This window comes from Ceratotherium simum, chromosome 36 (genome assembly GCF_057802395.1).
Source record: "Ceratotherium simum simum isolate JZ-2026a chromosome 36, ASM5780239v1, whole genome shotgun sequence".
Classification (NCBI taxonomy): domain Eukaryota; kingdom Metazoa; phylum Chordata; class Mammalia; order Perissodactyla; family Rhinocerotidae; genus Ceratotherium; species Ceratotherium simum.
This window is the reverse complement of record NC_141935.1, coordinates 1,396,364-1,419,009: the sequence shown is the minus strand read 5'-3', so window position 1 is coordinate 1,419,009 and position 22,646 is coordinate 1,396,364. Positions and strand designations below refer to the sequence as shown.

The following is a 22,646-nucleotide window of genomic DNA, read 5'->3' as shown; positions in this document are numbered from 1 at the left end:
AGCCGGGCGAGCCCTAGAGGAACGCGACCACGTGTATATCAACGCAGACCCTGCCCCCGCGGGCTCGCACGCCCGGCTCACACGGCCAGACCCATCCCCTGCGAGGACCTGGGCGGGGCCTATCCGCCCCGCGGCCCCGCCCCCTGCCCGCCGGAGTCCGGCTCCCATTGGCTGCGGGAGGCAGCGAGGAGCCAATCCCCGTAGATATCAACGCCCGCCTCTCGGGATCACTTCCGCCGTGACCAGCACACGGTAGCCCGGTCTTCCCGGCACCCCTCGCGCCGCCGGAGCCAAGATGGAGGAGTACGCGCGGGAGCCGTGGTGAGTCTGCCCTGGGCCTATCCGCTCCACCCCTGCCCACGGTCCCGCGCTGCCCTGTCCGTCCCCGAGGGGCAGGCCCGGCTCCGCCGCAGGTTTCTCCGCCCCAGGCCGCGTGAGGCCGCCCCGCCCAGCGCTGGTGACCTTGCAGGGGGCGGGGGGGTGAGGAGGTCCAGGGCTGGGTTGGAGGGACCGCGGGCCTGCCCCCCACCCGGGGCCCAGCGACCTGCTGCGGGGTCAGCGCTCGTCCCCTCTGCCCGCCGAGTGATCTTGGGCGCTCCCTGCGCCTCCCGCCCTGTTCTGGTTGAGCAGGGGAGCTGGATTTCCGAGGGGCGCCCCTCTCGAGGCGTCGTTTATATGGTCAGATGTGTCCGCAGGGCCGAGCATCCTAGATCGCAGGAACGTAGATTTACCCAAATGGCCTAGGTGAGCGCCTGTAGGCAGGAGCCTCTTTTCGGTGCTTGGAATTCTCCCTGGGGGAGGGGGGCTGGGCAAACATTATCGGGAAAATAGAGTAGCATGTGTCCTCCGGAAAGCTAGGAACAGAAATTCATACATTCAGCATCTATGGAGGGAGGGCTCTGTCCTCAGCGCTTGGTTAGGTTCAAGGGATAGAAGCATGAAGCTTAGAAGGATAGAAGCATAGAAGCATACATCAGGCACATAAAATAGTTATAAAACGGTGTGATTGCTATCAGAAGTCTCAGGTTGCCTGAGTTTAAGGCTTTTGGGGTCATAAGTGAAAAACCAAATCTTGTTATTTGGGTTAATCGTCTGTTTTATTGTGTAAGAGCAGGATCCAAGGTGTTCTCAAGTCGTGAAAGGGCCCAGGACATTTTATTATTACCTTCCCGACAGTAGCTGTGCTGTCTGCTTTGTGACTTTCTTTCCCTCTCAAACGGGATACAGGGTCTATGTTTCAGCGCCTTCTGGCTCTTTAAAATTACCTCTTCCCAAGGGGGTACTTCTCCCCCTTCCTGGGTTGTGCTCAGATGCGTGAGACTCCGCACGTTGTACACTGCTGTTATCAGCTACTGTTGAATATGGTCTAATGAATGACACAGGTTGTCAGGAGGGCGAGTTATTTAACTTTGTTGAGTTAAAGATGTTCTAAGAATCATGTTTTTACCTGCTAATTCATTAGGTAGCCCCTTTGCTTTCTCTTAGTATGTATGTCCTGAAGCAATAGTCAGTTGTCCTGTTAGTTTTGTAGTCCACTGCCTTGATCTTCTGGACTGCCCTGTTTGGTAAGAGCATTTTCTCAAGTCATCCAAGCTCAGACTACAGGCATCTTTTTCCTTCCTCCGCACCCCCCTCCCCCAGTATGCATCTGAATTCTTTCAAAACTTCTGCTGTTCAGATCCTGTTGTCAGGCATCCTTTATGCCTTTTACAGTAGCTTCCTTAATTGCTTTCCGTACCTCCAGCCCCATTTAATACATCATATGGACTTATCCTAAATACTCTTTTTACAATATGTTTTCTTTTCAAACACCCTTAGCCTATCTTTGGTACAGTGGAAGGAATTTGGGGGCTTTGGAGTACTAGGTTTTGTATTTAAATTGGTCCTACTAGTTATCACCTCTATGACCTTGATCAAGTTATTTAATCTGTGTCTGAGCTTCTGTTCATCTGTGAGATGGTGAGGAGACAGACATACTCTTTTTTTTTGTAAAGTTAAAAGATTAGGGATTCTATAGGAAAATAACCTAGCTTTCTTGAAAATCATGTTTTATTTGCGTTGTAATGCACTTAGAACATAGTTGATACTTGATAAACGATAACTTTTAACCGTGTTACTGATTCTCTGTTGCCTGTATTTCTCTGGCACTCGCATTCTTTTAGAGTCTGGATTCAACCTTCCTTTTATGTAGCCCATCACTTCCCTGCTGGAACGTTTTGATTTAGCTAGACTTTGCTCAGAAGCTATTTCCATCTTGCCTTAGTTTTGGACATCCTCTCTTGGGATACTCTGGCTGCTCTCTAATCTGAATCCTGCTGTTCTTTACTGATTTTTTTTAATGCTCATTAATTTCAGCTCCAACTAATTATAAGATCAGTTAGGCTAGATCTTTTAATGTTACTGACCCACCACTCAGAGGGAGCCACTAATTCATTCTCCTTTGTCCTTCCTCTTTACTTCCTATTAATGTTTCTATAATTTTAAAGAAATTTTCCTAATCCTTTTTAATCTCAAAGCACTGCTTCTCAAACTCTTAAAGTAAAACCAAGTCACCCGTGGATTGTGTTCAACAGCAGACTCTGATTCAGTAGGTCCTGGGTGGGGCCCAAGAGCCTGCATTTCTAACAAGCTCCCAGGTGTTGCTGATTTTGCTTTTAGGACTGTAGAAGCAAGCCCTGGGTAGCAAGGCCCCAAAGCATCTTGCTGACAACTGGAAGATGTGCTACATGAGACAGTCATTCTGTACCAAGTCCTGATTTGTATTATATTTGAAAAGGGTATGGTGTTTTGACTCCTAGGTTTTGTGTTTCTGTTTGGCAAAGTCAGAATTACTCATTATATCAGATTCTCCAGCAGCAACAGTATGCTGAGTTCACACGTTTCCTTGAGCATGGATTGCCCATGGATTCATTATGGCATTTGACCTTCGAGACTAGATAAAAGAAATTTCTTTTGTTTATAGTGGGTTGAAAATGAAGTTAACTATTCAGAGTTTTTTATAAGCCAGATTCCTAGAATAGTGGTTCTGTTTTACTGATCGGATTACTCAGATTTCAGTGTATTGTGTAAGTTAGGGTGCTACATTTGGAAGCTGGGTTTACAAATTTAACTTCTAATTATTGGATAGTAGAGTATTCCAATGTGTTAAATGGATCTGATACAAACAAGTTCCGAATGCTAACTGGGACGCAGTAAACCTGGGAAGAATTTCAGACTTCTTAAAAATTTTAGGGCCGGCCCTGTGGCTTAGCGGTTAAGTGCGTGCTCTCTGATGCTGGCGGCCCGGTTTCGGATCCCGGGCGCACACCGACGCACCGCTTCTCCGGCCACGCTGAGGTCGCGTCCCACATACGGCAACTAGAAAGCTGTGCAACTATGACATACAACTATCTACTGGGGCTTTGGGGCGAAAATAAATAAATAAATCTTTAAAAAAAAAAAAAATTTTAAAAACTTGTTTTCCTCTGCACCTATTGAATCTTCATTCTTCGGGTCTCAGCTTTAAATTTTACGGCTGGAGAGCTTACCCTGATCCCTAGGAGACTGGATCAATTGTTGGTCATAATGTAATTTCCGACATACTTGTTTATTCACTGTTGCACAGTGCCTGACTTGTAATGGATACACTTATTGTGAAATGAATGAAGTGCTGTTAACAGTAGGGAGTTAAAGCCTGTTTCATTCCTTCTACCTTAGATGATTTGGGGCTGAGTAAATATGGGGATGTTCAGATTCCTTTATCTTTGTCTCTATTTTATGAGCCAAATGTTTATTGGTTGCAGTGGGCCCTGCACTGGAATCTTGCGTTCCCTACTGTGTTAGCAAAGAAGATTTGATGGCTTGTGAATGAGAAACATGGTCATCTTTGTTTTTCCCCTATTCTTAGCCCCTGGCGAATTGTGGATGACTGCGGTGGGGCCTTTACGATGGGCACCATAGGTGGTGGTATCTTTCAAGCAGTCAAAGGCTTTCGCAATTCTCCAGTGGTAAGTGGGCGAATGGTCTTCTTTTATCATCACTTGAGACCTAATATCACTGGTGGCTCCATCAGTAGGTTGGAAATACCATACTTCTAAAATATTTCTGGTTGCTTCTTTATAGGGAGTAAACCACAGACTACGCGGGAGTTTGACAGCTATTAAAACCAGGGCTCCGCAGTTGGGAGGTAAGCAGAATTTTTGCATTTGTACTCCAGACTGTCTTCTGTGTATTTGAAGATGAAGCTCTGTTTTGTTCTTCTCTTTTAGATTACACCAATTGGTGTTTTAGTTTGGTCTAACAGCTTGTTACAAATTAATATCTCTGTGGGTTCTTCTTTACTTATGGTGTATTCAGGAAGTTAACTTGAATTGTTGCATCCAATTGAAAATCTTGTCTGTGTCCTTCAAACGCTCAGTGATGTTTTGTTTTGGTTTGGCTTTTTCCTCTTATCCAGAAGGAAGACAGTGTGTTTTTAGCTCAGGCTTGTGAGAGTCAGGAGTGACAGCCTCTGGGGTAACACACAGCTGAAGAGAATGTGGTCTGAGACTTGGAGTTTCCTGAGAGAGAAGCCAGTCGGCTCCTCTCCAGGGTTCACTTTTGGACACTGTGCAGAGAGGTTGGTGCAGAATGTGAAAAGATCATATTCATTATGCTTCTACACTTGGTTATGCAGAACCTGGGAGAAGAGAGATGATAGAAAAGCTTGGAGGTTATGTTCACTTACAAAGATATAGTCGGGTGGGAGAGACCATATATAACACGTGTAAAAAACTTAATACTTTGTCATCCCTGAGAAATTGTGTGTGTGAGAAGAAGGAGCCTTCCCTTTGTTTTTAGCATGTTTTTCTGTAGAGGGCAGTAGCGAGTAGTTCCCACTTATTGAGTACTTGCTTGGTGCCGAGCCCTCTGCTGAGTGTTCACGGCATTATTTCATCCTCATGGCAACACAACGGGTAAGTACCGTTATCCCCATTTTCCAGACGAGGAAGTTGAGGCACTAGGGATTGACATGGTGGTATATCTCTTTCCTTTTTTTCCCTCTGTGATAATTGTACGCCCTGGAAAGTAAGTAGTGACTAATTTTCCTTTGATTTATTGGTTACTGTGTTGTTCAGGAATGACAAGTAGTATCAAAGTGCACACCAAACCCTGAACCCCTGTATGTGCAGAAGTCATACAGGTTTTAACAGGTTTATTGAGAGGCTGCTTCTATCGCATTACACATGGTGAGTGAATAATAAAACAATCAGGTAACTGTCACAGCCAAGAGGAGCTTAAAGACACACAACGACTGGATGTAATATGTCCTGGGGCCGAGAAGGGACATAGAAACGAAGGAAATTGGAATGAAGTGTGGACTTTAGTAAATAAAGTACCACTGTTGGGCCACTGATTGTGGCACATGCACCACGCTAATGCAAGAGGTTGGAAATTGGGGGCACTGGGTATACGGTGTATGGGAATTCTCTGTACTGTCTTCACACCTTTTCTATGACTCTCAAACTATTCTAAAATTAAAATTGATTTAAAAACACAGTCAAGGTGAAATAGAGGAAAAGTATATCGTGGTACAAATCAGTTGGGATCATTTATTTCAAATCCTTGGGATCGGCATTTTTGGTTTTTATTTTTGTTTTTCTTTTCGGGCTGGAAGATTGGCCCTGAGCAACACCTGTTGCCGATCTTCCTCTTTTTGCTTCAGGAAGTTTGTCCCTGAGCTAATATCTGTGCCCATCTTCCTCCACTTTATATATGGGATGCCGCCATAGCACGGCTGATGAGTGGTGTGTAGGTCCATGCCCGGGATCCAAACCTGTGATCTCCAGGCCGCCAAAGTGGAGTGCACGAACTTAACCACTACACCACCGGGCCGGCCCCAGAATCGGCCTTTTTAAGGAAACTATTCAGAAATCTTTATGGTGTCTTGAATTTTAAAAATAGTGGGATGACATTTTCAATTTAACTTAGTGACCATTTACTGAGCTCTCCCAATAAAGACTCAGTGACAGGCAGCCTGAAAAGTCATGTTTGAGTCCTAACGAGTCTTGTACTTTCACAGGGGAAGGAAGATGTGCTTTTGACATGTTTACCTCTTTGCGTTTTAGAGCGAGATACTCCAGGCTCGTCTGTACTTCCCCGCCCTAGCCCTAGTGTCAGCCACTTCTGCTAGGAGCCCTGCTTCCTTTTAGTTAAGAACGGTATTTAGAAGCCCAAACTTGGGCACAGATGTATCATGGCTATTGGGGGTTGCTGGTCCCCGGCCTTCTTTGTCATAGAGCTTGCAGATGTGTGTGTCTATATATATGAACACACAGTAACTGCATCCATATCCATACACAGATTTATATTTCTATGTATCTCTACATACTGAAAATCGTGAGTTCACATTCATACTCTAATCTCAGTCCAGCCCCACAGGTTCCTTATTTCCCTCTCCCTTTTCATATGAAGACCTGGTGGGCTGTGGCACCCCACACCAGACCGCCCTTCCACGTGAATACACTGGTGCACCATGCCAGGCAGTCCCTCCTTATGGACCCTTCCTCAGCCTGCTCTGGCTCTGGCTCTCCACCCTGGGCCACGCTTCTCCATGGACTGCTCCTCACCCTGCTTGGACTCAAAGTGTCCACACTCATCAGTAATAGTAGCTCACTCTGGCAGTTATTCTTCGGGGGATGGGGAGATTTCAGACTCTCTGAGGGAATGGGGGAGTCGTTTGAGGAGGTTAGTGAGGTGATTCTAATCTACTAGGCATCATCTCTCCCAGGGCAGAGAATTACCAAGTTAGACGAAAGAACTAGTTTATTTTTTATATATAGCATGTGATGTCTAGTATTGGACCAAAAATGAGAGGACTTATGCTGTGCTTCAGCTGTTACAGGCACTAGGTTTAGTTGACCGTATGAGAACTGGGAAGGATCCTGGTGATGATCTGGTTCAGATGTGGTGGAACCCAGGTTATTGTCCTTATTAACATCCCCACTGAGATTTCGGAGGACGGAGAAGAAAGTGACCAGGCCTCCTTCGTGCAGCTTTCCTTCTTTCTTTAATCTTAGTAAATATAGCAAGTCTTTTCATGTAGTGCAAGTCATATGTATTCCTTTTAGAGGATTTGGAAAAGAAAAGCACAGAGAAATGAAATCATCTGTTATGTCACCCAGAGATGCTGACAGTTAAACTCTTGGTGTTGTCTTTTTGGATTTTGTGTGTACTTATACAAGTATATGTGTAGGTGTTTGTTTTCTATTTTACAGAATTGTTACTGTGTTTAGGAAGAGTTTATTTTTAAGTGCAAAATAATCTGGTTTAGGGTTGTTTTTATTTATTTATTTAAATTCTGGCACATTTTTAGATGAGGTTAAAAATGTCTCGATGTGCACAGGATGTAGGCAGAGGAGTTTTCTGAAGGAGGTAATGCCTGAAGGCAGAAGGAACATCCGGTCTACTCTTGGGGAGGAGCTCCCGGTGGTAAGGACATGGGAGCTGGGGGCCCTCGAGGAAGGTGTTAGTTCGGAAGATGGAGGAGACGATCTTGCCGGTGGCGTTGATAGTACCTTCGCTGTCTGAGCTGGACTCAGAGTCACTGCTCCCGGAGTAGGCGTCCAGGCCTGGGAGGATGCCGATACAGACCGCAGCGGAGGGGCAGTGGATGGAGGGACCACTCAGGGATGTGCTTCCAAGAGATACGCAAGACTGGGCTTCTGATAGGCTCTGAGTGCATTGCAGAGAGAGGTGAGACCTCTCCAGGGACTGGGACATTGGCGGCGGCCATTGTTGTGGCCTGGTGTGGGCGTGTTGACACAGATGCCGTTGGAGTTCTCCCTGGGGCCTTGAGGGTTGTTTTTAGTTTCCTGCTTGAGGAACAAAGGATAGAAAGGAGAGTGGAAAGGTAACTTCCATCCCCAGGTGTTCCATAGTTCTGTTTGCATCATTGATTTGCCACGTAGAGCTAGAAAAGAAAAGGAGAAGAAAGGAGGAGCAGCAGGTTTCGTTCGTGTGTTGCTTTTCAAGCAGAGAAACATTGTTCTGAAAGGGAGATTGAATGTGTCTAGCCTGATCTTCCAGGCCTGGCTCGTTTCTTCTAGGCTCTGGTCCATTGCTCATTTTCCAACTGCTATGATACAACCCAAACTTTGTTAAAAAGACAAATGTTCTGACTTGTTCAGTGCTCATTCAGACTTGAGTTTGTGTGTATTTGGAGTGTGAGAGTTTATAATGAGTGTTGTTATTTAAACTTATTTTTGACAGTAATATTTTAAAATGTAAGATGAAAAAATGAAATTTGTATTGTTTTGTTTTTAAATACAATAGGTAGCTTTGCTGTTTGGGGAGGTCTGTTTTCCATGATCGACTGCAGTATGGTTCAAGTCAGAGGGAAAGAAGACCCTTGGAACTCCATCACAAGTGGTGCCTTGACAGGAGCCATCCTGGCAGCAAGAAGTAAGCAGTCATTATAGACATGCCAGTAGAAGCAAGACTTTTTGGAAAACCTCATCTATCTTAATTTGGTGACATCTGTAATATATAAAACCGAGAATTGCTTAACTTGCTATAACATGAATATATATGGTGATTTGGAAAAAAAAAGTAAGGGATCTGTTTAATTGCAATGTTTGAGAATGCGAGAGCATAGGTTCTAACCCGTATATGACAGTGGTTAAGAGCAGTTTAAGTTCCACTTCTGCCATTTGCTAGCCATGTGACTGGGCAGTTTACCAAACTATTTGTGCCATAGTTTCCTCATCAGTACTGTGGAATTAATCGTCATACCTGCCACATAGCATTGTTATGAATAAAGAGCTTAGAACCGTCTTCTGGATCTTTGGGACAGGGAGTAACCCAGAATTCTTTGGGCTTAGTGGTTTAGGCCAGGGGTTGGCAAACCTTTTCTATAAAGGACCAGATAGTAAATATTGTAGGCTTTGTGGGCTATGAGGTCTTTGTCACAACTTCTCAACTCTGCCATCATAACATGAAAGCAGCCGTAGACAATAAATCAATGAATGAGCATGGCTGTTCCAATAAAACTTTGTTTACATAAACAGGCAGTGAGCTGAGTTTCACCTGTGGGCCATGGTTTGTTGACCCCTGGTCTTGGCCAGGGGGGAAAGAGGGTTTGGGAATGGGGGTAGCATGTAGCCATATGGACAGCTCTTTCCTTTACTATGTCTTTCATTAAACTGGATTTCTAGTAAAGTCATCTCTCTGTTGTTAATGTATTCAGATGGACCAGTGGCCATGGTCGGGTCAGCCGCGATGGGTGGCATTCTCCTAGCTTTAATTGAAGGAGCTGGTATCTTGTTGACAAGATTTGCCTCTGCACAATTTCCCAATGGTGAGTCTTCTTTCTGCTTAATACCATAGCTCAGACATTTTGGAATGATTTCCTGATGTTTAAAGAAAACATATTTTGTCTGCTAAGATGTGGTACTTTGTGATTTCTACATTGTGTAATAATATGCTCTGGTTCCTGCAGATTATAACAGGCTCTGGTTCTATTTGAAAAGGTGGACGTGGGTGCAGTCGCTGTGTTTGATTAACCACAGTAACCAACATGCTTTGGTTAGGTCGTTTGCTCTTGCTCTTTCCTTAGAGTTCTCAGGTTTGATCGGTGCTCATTTGCTGATTCTGAGAAATTGCTGGCCGTTCTAGAGGCGCTTGAAGAACGGTCCTTGCAGATGTGTAACAATAACGGCAGTCACCCCGCAGCTTCATACTGCTCATGGACGTGCCAGGCACTGTTCTGGGCGCTGTGGATCAAGCGGTGAATAAGCACTTCCATTCTGGTGGGGAAGACAGACTGACGCATTAACAGATATGTGGGATTATTTGATTGTAGTACTTGCTTTGAAGAGAGTGAAATAGAGTGGTGGAAGGTGGCTCTTGTTTGGGAGGGTCACTCGAGGGTTCACAGGGAAAGTTTTTTTGAGAAGTTGGTAATATAATTTGTTGCTAATTGTTACTCTTATCCGATGTATAGGGGAAAAGTTAAATTGTGGGCTAAGTGATCATTACATTGTCATGGAATATCTGCTCAGCTGTTAACTTGTGCAGTTTCTTGTAACTGCAGAAAACTTCAGTTGTCTAAGTGAGGATGTTCCTTGACATTGGAAGGAAGCAGAAAGATACCGTGAGGATTATAGTAGTGAAAACTTGACCTGGCATTTGGGAAGAAGGAAATATGCAGAATAGTGAGACGTGTTGAAAATTATTTTTGGAGCTTGGAAAAGATTGCTCATAGAGTTAGGAACGGATCAGAGCTCCCAATTTGATTTGGTGTCCCTGAGGCACCTCGAGAGAGAGTCAGTGTCTTTGACACAGTTCACATGCACTGCTCCTTAGAGGCCCACAGGGGATCCAGATGACCTCCTGGACCCTTTCTAGAAGGGACCTTTTTAGAAAGTGATGGTCACCTTCTAATTTTGCTTTTTAGTTTGTTTTTACCACTTGAGTGTGAAAGACTTCACAATCAGAAAAGTTCCATATTTTCAGAAATTCAGAAATTGATATAACAAAAATTTAGTTACATTGTCTAATTTAAAAAATTTAGTTACATCGTCTAATGGAAATTAGCCTTGCTTGCTTTGCTGTAGGCTTTTTTCCTCAGAGGGAATCTCCAAAAGAAGGTCATTTTATTTTAGACAGGAGATGTGTTTCTGAATAGCTCATGTAGGGGAGAAATCTTTGAAAAGTTAATCATGTTTTTCCAATTAATGTACATGAAAAAGTTCTTAAAACAGTGAAAAAAATTAGATAAAACCATGTCTAAATGGTAACAATGGTTATCTTTGGCTTATCTTTTTCACCCAGTATTTTCTCAAGTTTTCTACAATGAACAGATAATGCTTTTAATAGTGAAAAAAAAAAATAGGTCATTGGATTAAGGCAATGGAAAGTTTCAGGGAATATTATCACTGCCCTCTTTCTCTTCCTTCCAGATACTTTTTAATCTGCTTATTTCCCTGAAGATATAAAGAGTGATTATTCCCATAAAAGTCTTTTTTTAAAGAGCCACATTTTTTCTTAGTTCACAGGCCCTTTCATCCTTTGAAAACTAAACGTTACAAGACTTTGTTCTGCAGCAAGCTAGGGGATGTCTTCCCATTTCAGGGCTCATTCCCTACTTAACTGGTTGTATAATGGATTAAAACATGACTAAGGTACTTCAACTGTGTGAAAATAATCTTAAATAGCTACTGAAAGATATGTCAGGAGGGTGAGAGACTCTTCATTTGGCCGCTTGTTACAGCAGTTGCTTTAGAAACTGGAGTATGCTTCTTGCCTTGATTCATCCACCTGCCGCTCCTGGCACAGCGTTTGAGAGCTGTTCCTTCTGGAGCACAAGAGAAGCCAGTCTGTTGTATGTTATCCACACTTGAAGGTACTCTTAAGGGAATTAGGCAGACCTACAAAAAAATTCAGATCACAGCTCAGTGCAGCACATTATTTTTATTGAATTGGTTGATTTAGTCTAATTATGTAATATTCAGATGGTTTTTACAATTTCTTTCTTTCTAATCACAGGTCCTCAGTTTACTGAAGACCCCTCCCAGTTGCCTTCAGCCCAGTTACCGTCCTCACCTTTTGGAGACTATCGACAATATCAATAGGACTTTCTCCCAGGATTTCTTTAACAGAATGAACTGTAGTTCAAGAGGGGATTTCGGAAGATCAAGTTACAGTCTGTTTTTAAAACCATGGGTGGGACAGCTATGGCCAAATAGGCTATGAAGAGACATTTAGCGCATTTTTCTATTTAAAGGAACATGGAAGGGGGAGTGTTAAGAGATAATACATTTATTTATTCACATTTGGATTACATTTGTGAGCAAAGTAAATGTCTCATATCTTTAAAAGGAAATATAATAAGTGCTTAGAAGATGAAGGACCACAGGGCAGACAACAGGGAGACATGCCCGCCATTCCTTGGGGACTTCTCTGCCTGGATTTGTGCGTTCTGTTAGTCAGACAATAAAAACTCCTGGAACTTGCTTTTTCTTTTAAGATAAGCTGTAGAGTTCTGCTTTTCATCCTCACATACTTCAAATAATGCAAAGTACTTGGAAAATAGCATGTTTTGTTGTTAGGCTCTTGTCTCTCTTGAGGTAAATTATGTCTGAGAAGAATTGTGCAGAGTCCACATGGATCATTCCACAGTAAATTTTGCATGGATTGAAAGCTAAGGTGAAATACTCACCCTTTACTTTGAAAATAAAATATACTATTTCTTGGTTTTAAGGACGTCAGATACAAAACTCTCTGTACCTTTGAAGCTACTGTGTCTTGGTTCTTGATCATCGGAGACCTCAGCAGAAACATCTTCCTTCCAATAGACCCGATTCTATGAGAAGAGTTCACGGAGGGGGTGGGAGTACTGGGGGTTTGGTGTTTCTTGTGTGCTGGAAATAGTGTGTGCTGTTTGTAATGTGTTCGAAGTCCCCTGAAGCTGACTTTCATAAAGGGTGTATTTTGGGGTCTGGTTGGGCCTGGAAAATGGATTAGCATTTCACAATAGGCCACTTTACTGATTGTATTGGACAAGGTATGTGGCCTTACAGAAGGCATGATTCTATCATTAATCCCCGTTTGCCTACATCTGTGTGAAATGGAGAAGAAATCCGTGTATGGTGAGCACACATTTGTCTTTTGGCCTAATGCCATATGCATAGTAAGCATTGAATTACTAATTGTGGGTTGATTTTTGTGTGTGTGGTAAAATAGACATAACATTTATCATTTTAGCCATTTGTAAGTGTTCATTCAGTGGCGTTTAAACATAGTCTCAGGGCCGGCCCCGTGGCTTAGCGGTTAAGTGCGCACACTCCGCTACTGGCAGCCTGGGTTCGGATCCCGGGTGCGCACAACGCACCGCTTATCCGGCCATGCTGAGGACGCGTCCCACATACAGCAACTAGAAGGATGTGCAACTATGACATACAACTATCTATTGGGGCTTTAGGGGGAAAAAAAAAAAAGGATTGGCAATAGATGTTAGCTCAGAGTCGGTCTTCCTCAGCAAAAAGAGGAGGATTAGCATGGATGTTAGCTCAGGGCTGATCTTCCTCACACACACAAAAATAATAAAAATAAAAAAAATAAACATAGTCTCAATGTTCTGTAACCATCACCATTATGTATTCCCAGAACTTTTTCATCATCACCCACATAAACTGTGTACCCATTGAACAATGACTTCCCCTCGGCCCCTGGTAACCACAGTTCTACTTTCTGTCTCTGAATTTGCCTGTTAGGTACCTCGTATATGTGGAGTTATACAATATTTGTCCTGTGTCTGTCTGATTTCATTTAGCATGATTTAAGGTCCATCTATGGTAGCATATACCAAGATTTAATTCCCTTTGATGGCTGGTTAATATTCCATTGTGTGTATATACTTCATTTTATTTCTCCGTTCTTCGTTGATGGACATTCGGGTGGTTTCCACATTTGACTATTGTGAAGAAGGCTGCTGGGAACGTTGGTGTATGAATACCTGTTCACATCCCTCCTTTCAATTCTGGGTGTATGCTAGAGGTGGATTTCCTGGGGCGTTGGTAGTTCTGTGTTTAACCTTTTGAGGAACCACCAAACTTTTCCACATCAGCTGCTCCATTTTATATTGCCGCCAGCGATGCACAAGGGTTCCAATTTCTCAACATCCTTGCCAACACTAATTTTCCCTTTTTAAAAATCACAGCCATCCTAGTGTGAGTGGAGTGATGTCTCATTGTGTTTTTGATTTGCATTCTCCTAGTGACGATGATACTGTGCTTATTGGCTGTTTGTGTATCTTTGGAGATTTGTTTTTAAGTCTATAGCTCTAACTTTTCAGTCATAAATACAAGGAGATGTCTATCAGAAGAGCAATTCAAAGCTGAGAACATGCTGAAGTACAGAGAAATGCTTTACCTTTCTTAAGTTCTGCTAAATTCCTTCTAGTAAATGGTATCTCAGTTTGGAAATTAAGTTCCTTTCTTATGGGTTCTGATTCTTTGAGGGCTGTGTATATGTGATGCTGGTATGTTTTTACCATTTTATTGGCTAACTCTGATGACTTCCACTCAGCATATCTGAAGCAATCCTTGGTTACAGATGAATTTTCTGGAATTAGGGGTGGAGTGGAGGAGAAGTATCTTAAAAAAGATGGAAAGCTTGTTCTTTTTGAAGAACTTTAAGTTTTGTTCCTCCATATGCATGATGCTAGATGGGATAAAAAGCTTTCCAGTGTGTTCCCAGGCTTCCTGCCTCTTCTCAGTCGATAGCTCCTTGCTCGTTATCCTGCAGTTAGGAGGGGCTCTGCTCTGGTGAAAATGCTTTTGCCCCTTAGTGCTAGAGCCTGGCCTGAAGGCCTAGTTCAGACTTACCCTGATGTGTCCAGTCTGGAGATGGGAGCTAGAGGAACAAAGGGAAAACGGGAGAAACAAACCTTATCCCTTTAACTTGCTCCTTGAAACCTGAAGTCCTACCTATCCCCGGCACAGGTGTTGTGTGACCACCAAGAGCTTTTCCCATGCCCTTTCCTCTCTCTGCGCCCTTCCGTCTTGCTGGCTCAGTCCTGCAGCCTTCTCTGCTTGGGCTGGGCCGGTTCCTTCCTGCCCTGCCATCTCACCCAGCACAGTGGGAAAAGACTGTGAGGTTTGTTTTTTGTGTGTGTGTGAGGAAGATTAGCCCTGAGCTAACATCTGATGGCAGTCCTCCTCTTTTTGCTGAGGAAGGTTGGCCCTAGGTTAACATCTGTGCCCATCTTCCTCTACTTTATATGTGAGACGCCTGCCACAGCATGGCCTGACAAGCCGTGCATCAGTGCACACCCGGGCTCTGAACCTGTGAACCCCAGGCTGCCGAAGCAGAGCATGCGCACTTAACTGCTACGCCATGGGCCAGCCCCCCGTTTTGGTTTTTTTGTCCCCTCTCCCCTTTTCCCCCAACAGTGAACAGCTGGATACCCACCGCCTGGATTCTACTATAGGTATTAACTTTTTTAAAGTTTAGCAAATAATAGAAAACCAGGTGGTTTAGATTTTAATAAGTGTCTTCTTAAAGTACTGATTTGAAATGTTTAATAAATAGTCTAAAACTAATTTTGGTATGCTACAGTAGAGCCTGTAATAAAAGGTAAAATAATCAAAACAAATAAATGGAGAAACAAGCAGACAGGAAGGAGGTTTTCCCCAGGTCTTCCCTGGAATAGTGGAGTCAGTTCTTCAGTTTCAAGGTTGAAATGTCCACCAGAAGGATCCCTCTGCTGCTCCCTCTTTCTCGGTAGCTGACACTTGGTGTGAAGTTGGCCGTGTAGCAGTGAATTTCTGAGCCAGGGTTTGGAAGATGGGACAGCTGCATCTACTAGTGGCGGTGCATCTGTATCCATAAATATGGAAGGTCTGCTGAGTGTGGAAGCACGGTCAGAGCTCCACCCTGTGGTCTCTGTTAATTAAAACTCGCCTAACTTCTATTCAGTCAGCTACATTGAGGGTCAGCAAGCTCCCTGCATGCTTTTTTTGTAAATAACTTGTTGGAACACAGCCATATTCATTCAATACATATTGTCTGTGGCTGCTTTCTTGCTATGATGGCAGAATTGAGTAGTTGTGACAGAGACTGTGGCCTACAACCAGCACAGGAGCAGGACTGAATCCCAGTAGAGGCTGAAATGGAATTAGGACAGGAACCACATGTTCTAATAGGTACTCAATAATGTGGAGTGAATGAATAAATTATAGGCAGATGTCTCTATAAAGTCTGAAGCTCTTCAAAGAAATGTATTATGAGCTATTTCAGGCATACAAATGTAATTTAAAAAATAAATGTCTGTATACCATCCACAGAGCAAGAAATAAACATTGCTCATGCTTGAAGCCTCTTGTGAGAGCTCCCTGATTCCATCACCTATCTCCTCACAAGAATTAACTGTGATCCTGAATCTGGTGCTTACCATCCCCATGTATTTCTTTGTATTTTTAATTTGTTGTTTTAATTGGAGATAATTTTAGCTTTATAGAAAAATTGCAAAAATAGGGAGTTCCAGTATAGCTTTCACCCAGCTCCCCCTTATGTTAACATCTTCCATAATCAGAAATCAGTTATCAAAACTAGGACGTTCACGTGGGTTACATTAACTAAACGACAGGCTGTTTGACTCTCACGAGTTTTTCCTGTACATAATGTCGTTTTTCTGTGTCAGGATCTAATACACGACCCCAAGTTCCATTAGTTGTCATGTCTCCCGAGTCTCCTCCAGTCTGTAACAGGTTCTCGGTCCTTCCTTGTTTGTGACTGATACTTCTGAAGAGTCGTGACTGTTATTTTGAAGAAGCCCTCAGTCTGGGTTTTTCTGAGTTTTCTCATACAGTTATGTGTTGTTGGGAAAGACAACGCAGAGATGCCCTCTCAGTGCATCGAGTCTGTATGTATGACTGCTGGTGTCGACATTGGTCATTTGACTAAGGTGATGTCTACTGCTTTCTCCACTGTAAAATGACAACTTGTCCCCTTGTAACTTATAACTGTCTGGGGGGGAGAGACTTTGAAGCTCTGCAAATACCATGTTTTTCCTTAAACTTTGCCCACTGACTTCGGCATGTGGAGTTCTAATGGTGATTTTCTGTTTTTCTCATTCCTTTCACCTGTTTAATTGGAATTCCACTGTAAGAAAGAGTTGTCGCTTCTCTCTCATTTATTTGTCTGTTTGTTTATTCAGTTACTCACTTGTATTAGTATAGACTCATGGATGTTTATTTTATTTTGGGGTATAATCCAGTACTATTGTTATTTGTTTGCTCTGGCTGTTCTAACTTTGGCCAATGGGAGCTCTTTTAGGTTGGCTCTTATGCCCTTTCAATGTTGCTATTTGTTTTTGTTTTTTTGTTTTCTTAGCATTCATTACTTCCTGGCACCACAAGATGCTCCAGGCTCACCTACTTTCCCTATTCATGCGCTGGAATCAATCTCTTCTCCAAGGAGCCCTTATGCCTTTTAGTGGAGAATTGTATTTAGAAACCAAAATCTGGGTGCAAGGTGTGCTCATTGCTACTGGGTGTCACTGCTGCTAGTCCCTTTCAGTGGATAAATCTAGGAAATGTATGTAATGTACTAAGCCATGCACATACACTTCGATATTTTTGTATCTATCCATGTGTATCTAAAACCAAATCCATGAGTCCCTCTAGCTCCAGTCCAGCACCCCAGGAAGCCATCTCTCCTTATTTGTTTGTAACAGCAGGACACCTGATTCTCATTATCTACAATGATTTACTTATGTGTTCAATCCTACTTACATGTAAGGTAACTTCAGAATTGCTAAACCATAACTCTGTGAGAAACAAATTTGCCAACTAGTGTAGTGTTTGTACACAATTCTTTTTAGTTTTTCAGCATCTACTCAAAACACTTTCCAAAGCTATTTTGGTCCACTCCCTTCTTCCCCACCCCTTTCAGTGTGGTTATGTGCTTCATTTGCTTCAGTATTCATTCCATCTTTCTCTGCATGTCCTGGTTGATTTTTTTGTTTTGTTTTTTGTGAGGAAGATTGTCCCTGAGCTAACATCTGTGCCAGTCTTCCTCTACTTTGTATATGGGACGCCACCAAGGCATGGTTTGATGAGCAGTGCATAGGTCTGCGCCCAGGATCCAAACCTGCGAATCCCCAGACGCTGAAGCGGAGTGCATGAACTTAACCACTACACCATGGGGCCAATCCCAGTTGATTTTTTTTTAATTTACATTCAGTAAAATCCACTCTTTGTGGTGTGCAGTTCTATGGATCTTGACACATGCATAGAGGCAGGTATCCACTACCACAGTTTGACACAGAACAGTTACATACCCCCAGATATTCTCATGTTGCCCCTTTATAGTCAAGCGCTCCATTCCCTCCAGCCCATGGCAACTACTGATATGTTTCTGTCTATATGGTTTTATCTTTTAAGGAGTGTTACATAAATGGAATCAGACAATATGTAGTGTTGGGTCTGATTTTTTTCATTTACCAAAGTGCATTTAAGATTCATCCATGATATGGTGTGAATCAATAGTTTGTTCCTTTTTATTGCTGAGTAGTATTCCATTGTATAGATGTGCCGTTGTTTGTTCATTCATTCACCAGCTGAAGGACATTGAGATTGTTTGCAGTTTTTGGCAATTATGAATAAAACTGCTATAAACATTCACTTAATGATTTTTGTGTGAAGATGTTTTCATTTCTCTTGGGTAAATACCTAAGATTGCTGGGTCATAAAGTATATTTAATTTTGTAAGATACTGCCAAAATGTTTTCCAAACTGACTGCTGTTTTGAACTTCCACCAGCAATGCATGAGAGTTCTGGATGCTCTGTATCCTTTCCAGCACTTGGTAGCACCAATTTTTGTTCTTGTTTTTTAATTTTAGCAATTCAAATAGGTGCATAGTGGTATCTCATTGTGGTTTTAATTTACATTTCTCTCATGACTAATGATATTGAGCATCTTTTCATATGTTTATTTTCCATCTGTATATTTTTGGTAAAGTGTCTATTCAAACCTTTCAGCCTATTTTTAAATATTTTTTCTTATTATTTGGTTTTGAGAGTTCTTTGTATATTGTGGATACAAGTCCTTTGTCAGACATGCGATTTGCAAGTATTTTTTGCACGTTTGTCAAAAATTAGTTGTGTGGATCTGTTTCTGGGTTCTCTATTCTGTTCCGTTGATCTGTGTGTCTACCTTTCGTTGGTATCACACTATAGCTTTACAGTAAGTTTTGAAAGTGGGTAGTCTGAGTCCTCCAACTTTGTCCATCTTTTTTAAAATTGTTTTGGCTGTTCTAGTTCCTTCGCCTGTCTTATAAATTTAATAATGAGCTTGTTGATATCTACAAAAAAACCTGCTGGATTATTTGTTGGGATTGAATTTCATCAGTGTTTTATAATTTTAGCATACAGAGCCTGCATATGTTTTGTTAGATTTAAACCTAGGTATTTCATTTCTGGGAGTGCTATTTAAATGATATTATTTTTTAAATTTCAAATTCCATTGTTCATTGCTAGTAAATAGAAATACAATTGATTTTTATATATTGACTTTGTATCCTGTGATGGATCCTTAATAAACTCAGTTACTAGTTCTGGGAGGTTTTTTGTAGATTCTTTGAGATTTTCTATGTAAACAATCATGTTGTCTGGAAAATGCATACTTTTATTTATTTATTTCCAATCTGTGTGGCTTTTTTTTCTCTTTCTTGCCTTATTGCACTGGACCTCCAGTACAATGTTGAATAGGAGTAGTAAGAGAGGGCATCCTTGCCTTGTTCCCTATCTTGAAGGGCAAGTATTCAGTCTTCATCATTAAGGATAATGTTATCTGTAGAATTTTTATAGAGTCTCTTTATAAGGTTAAGGAAGTTCCCTTCTATTCCTAGTTTGCTGAGAGTGTTTGTTTGTTTTGGTCATGAATGGATTCTGCCAGATACTTTTCCTACATCTATTGAGACAATCACATGGTTTTTCTTCTTTAGTCTGTTAATATGGTGAATTACACTGATTGATTTTCAAATGTTGAATCAGGCTTACACTCCCAGGATAAACCCCACTAAATCATGATGTATTATCCTTTTTATATATTTCTGGATTTGATTTGCTAATATTTTATTGATGATTTTTGCATCTATGTTCATGAAGAATACTGGTCTGTAGTTTTCTCTTCTTGTGATGTCTTTGTCTGGTTTTAGCATTAGAGTAATGCTAACCTTAAAATGAGTTGGGAAGTGTTTCTACCTCGTCTATTTTCTGGAAGAGATTGTGTTGAACTGGTATTATTTCTTCCTTAAATTTTGATAGAATTCATCAGTGAGACCACATGGGCCTGGAGTTTTCTTTGTTGTTTGATAGATGTGTGACTTTTTAGATTATCAGTTTATTCTTGGGTGAGTTTTGGTAGTTTGTGTCTTTTGAAGACTCAGTCCATTTCATCTATGTTGTCAAATTTATGAACATAGAGTTGTCTGTAGTATTCCTTTTGTCTGTAGTATTATCTTTTTAATGCTTAGGAGATCTATACTGGTATCTTCTCTTTTCTTCCTGATATTGGTAATTTATATCTTCTCTCTTTTATTCTTGGTCAGTTTGGCTAGATGTTTATCAATTTTATTGATCTTTTCAAAGAACAAGCTTTTAATTTCAATGATTTTCTTTATTGCTTTTCTATTTTCAATGTCATTGATTTCTGCTTTCATTATTTCTTTTCTTCTGCTTGCTTTGTTAAGTTTACTCATCTAGTTTCTTAGGAAGGAAGCTTAGAGTATTGATTTTAGAACTTCCTTTTCTAATATAAGCATTTGATGCTATAAATTTCCCCCTAAGTACTGTGTTAGTCATGTTCCACAAATTTTGATATGTTTTATTTTCATTTTCATTTAGTTAAGAATATTTAAAAATTTCCATTGACGCATCCTCTCTGACCCATGGGTTATTTAAAAGTGGGTGTTTAAATTTTCAAACATATGGGTATTTTTCAGAAATTTTTCTGTTATTTCTAATGTAATTCTATCATCTTAAAACACTTTTTATGATTTTATTTCTTTTTAGTATGTTGAGGTTTGTTTTATGGCCCAGAATAATGGTCTATTTGGTGAATGTTCCATGTGTTCTTGAAAAGAATATATATTATGATATTATTCTATAAATGCCAATTAGGTCTAGTTGGTTGATAGTGTTGTTCAGATCTTATATATCCTTGCTGGTTTTCTGTCTCCTTGTTGTATTAGTTACTGAGAGACGAGTGTTGAAATCTCCAGCTATAATTGTGGATTTGTCTTTTTCTTCTTTCAGTTCTATCAGTTTTTCTCTCGTGTTTTGAAGCTCGGTTGTAAGCTAAATACACGTTTAGGATTGTATGTTTTGGAGAATTGACTCCTTTATCATTATGTAAAATCCCTCTTTATCTCTTATAATATTCCTTATTCTGAAGTTTACCTTGATATTAATATCGCTACTCCAACTTTATTTTGCTTAGCATTTGCTTAGTTTTATATCTTTTTTCCTTTATCCCTTTACTTTTACATTTGCTTAGTTTTATATCTTTTTTCCTTCATCCCTTTACTTTTAACCTATCTATGTCTTAATATTTAAAGTGAGTTTCTTTTAGATGACATATAGCTGGTGTCTTGCTCTTTTAGTCAATCTAACAATCTCTTCCTTCTAACGGTGTATTTTGACCATTCACATTTAATGTGATTATTGATATAGTTGAATTAAAATGTACTATCTTGTAAGCTGTTTTCTATTTGTTCCATTTTTTCCATTTATTTTTTTTTCCTCTTTTTCTGCCTCATCTGGGTTAACCAAACATTTTCAATGATCCCATTTTATCTCCTCTATTACCTTATTATTTATACTTAGTAAATTTTTTTATGGTTTTCCTAGAGTTTACAATACACATCTGTAATTAATTGGAGTTCTCCTTAAAATAGTAACATGTCACTTCACATGTAGTAATAGGGCCTTATGACAGTATATTCCCAGTTCCTCCGGTATCCTTTTGCTATTGTTGTGATACAGTTTACTTTTATATATCCTATAAACACACAATACATTGCTGCTACTTTTACTTTGTACAATAGGTTGTCTTTTAGAGCAGAAGTCAGCAAACTAAGGCCCATGGACCAAATTCCCCCTGCCACCTCTTTTTGTATGGCCTGTGAGTTAAGAATTTAAAATTTTTAATGGTTGAAAAAAACCTAAAGAAGAAAAGGATTGCATGACACGTGAAAATTACATGAAATTAAAATTTCAGTGTTCACAAATAAAGTTTTATTGGAACATAGCCACAGTCATTTCTTTATGTTTTGTCAATGGCTGCTTTCATACTTTCATACATATGGCAGAGTTAAGTGAAATATTTGCCCTTTAGAGAAAAAAAAATTGGCCAACCTCTGATTTAGAGCAATTGAAAATAAGAAAAAGATTAATTTTATTTTACCTACATTTATTCTCTTTCTAGCACTCTTCCTTTCTTTCTGTGGACCCAAGCTTCTTCTGACATCACATTCCTCCTGCCTGAAGAGCTTCCTGTAACATTTCTTATAGGATAGGTCTGCTAACAATTAATTCCCTGAGGTTTTGTTTGTCTGAGAAAGTCTTTATTTCCTCTTCATTTTTAAAAAATATTTTCTCTAGGTAAACATGTTTTCTTTCTTTTAGTACTTTAGTCACTTCATTGGTGTCACATTTGCATCGTTTCTGACTAGAACTTTGCCGTAATTCTTATCTTTGTTCCTCTGTATGTCTTTAATTCTCTGGCTGTCTTTAGGATTTTCTGTTTGTATTTTTTTTAATATGATTTTTTGCTAAGGTATTCTTAAATTATTTATTTATTTTATTTGGCATTTATCCTTCTTGGTGGTCTCGGTGCTTGTGGTTTCACGTCTGTCATTAATTTTGGACAATTCTTGGCTATTATTTCTTCATACTCCTCTCTCTCTCTCCCTCATGTCTTTCTGGGATTCCAATGATGCATGTGTTAGACGATTAGACCATTAGATATTGTCCGGCAGCTCTTGAATGTCTTATCTTGTTTCCCACCCCCTCTTGTTTTTCCTTTGTATTTAAGTTGGGTAATTTCTATTGACTTATCTGGTTCTCTCCCTTGGCTGTGTTGAGTCTACTGATGAGCTCCATGAAGGCATTTCTCATCT

The 22,646-nt window shown here is 40.8% G+C and overlaps 1 protein-coding gene across 1 annotated transcript; it reads left to right on the top strand.

Moving 5' to 3' along the window:
* Window positions 1-242: 242 nt before the first annotated feature.
* On the top strand, window positions 243-12,222 carry TIMM17A (translocase of inner mitochondrial membrane 17A). Its single transcript, XM_004438955.3, has 6 exons — window positions 243-321; window positions 3,887-3,986; window positions 4,102-4,165; window positions 8,293-8,421; window positions 9,206-9,316; window positions 11,506-12,222. The coding sequence occupies exons 1-6, from the start codon at window positions 296-298 to the stop codon at window positions 11,589-11,591; spliced, it is 516 nt and encodes a 171-aa protein (XP_004439012.1). The 5' UTR covers window positions 243-295; the 3' UTR covers window positions 11,592-12,222.
* Window positions 12,223-22,646: the final 10,424 nt, after the last annotated feature.

Excerpts from the sequence above, each read along its gene's own strand:
- TIMM17A (XM_004438955.3), top strand. The coding sequence starts at position 296 with ATGGAGGAGTACGCGCGGGAGCCGTG. Across the intron at positions 3,987-4,101 it reads GCTTTCGCAATTCTCCAGTG|GGAGTAAACCACAGACTACG; the intron begins GTAAGTGGGCGA and ends GCTTCTTTATAG. Across the intron at positions 4,166-8,292 it reads CAGGGCTCCGCAGTTGGGAG|GTAGCTTTGCTGTTTGGGGA; the intron begins GTAAGCAGAATT and ends TAAATACAATAG.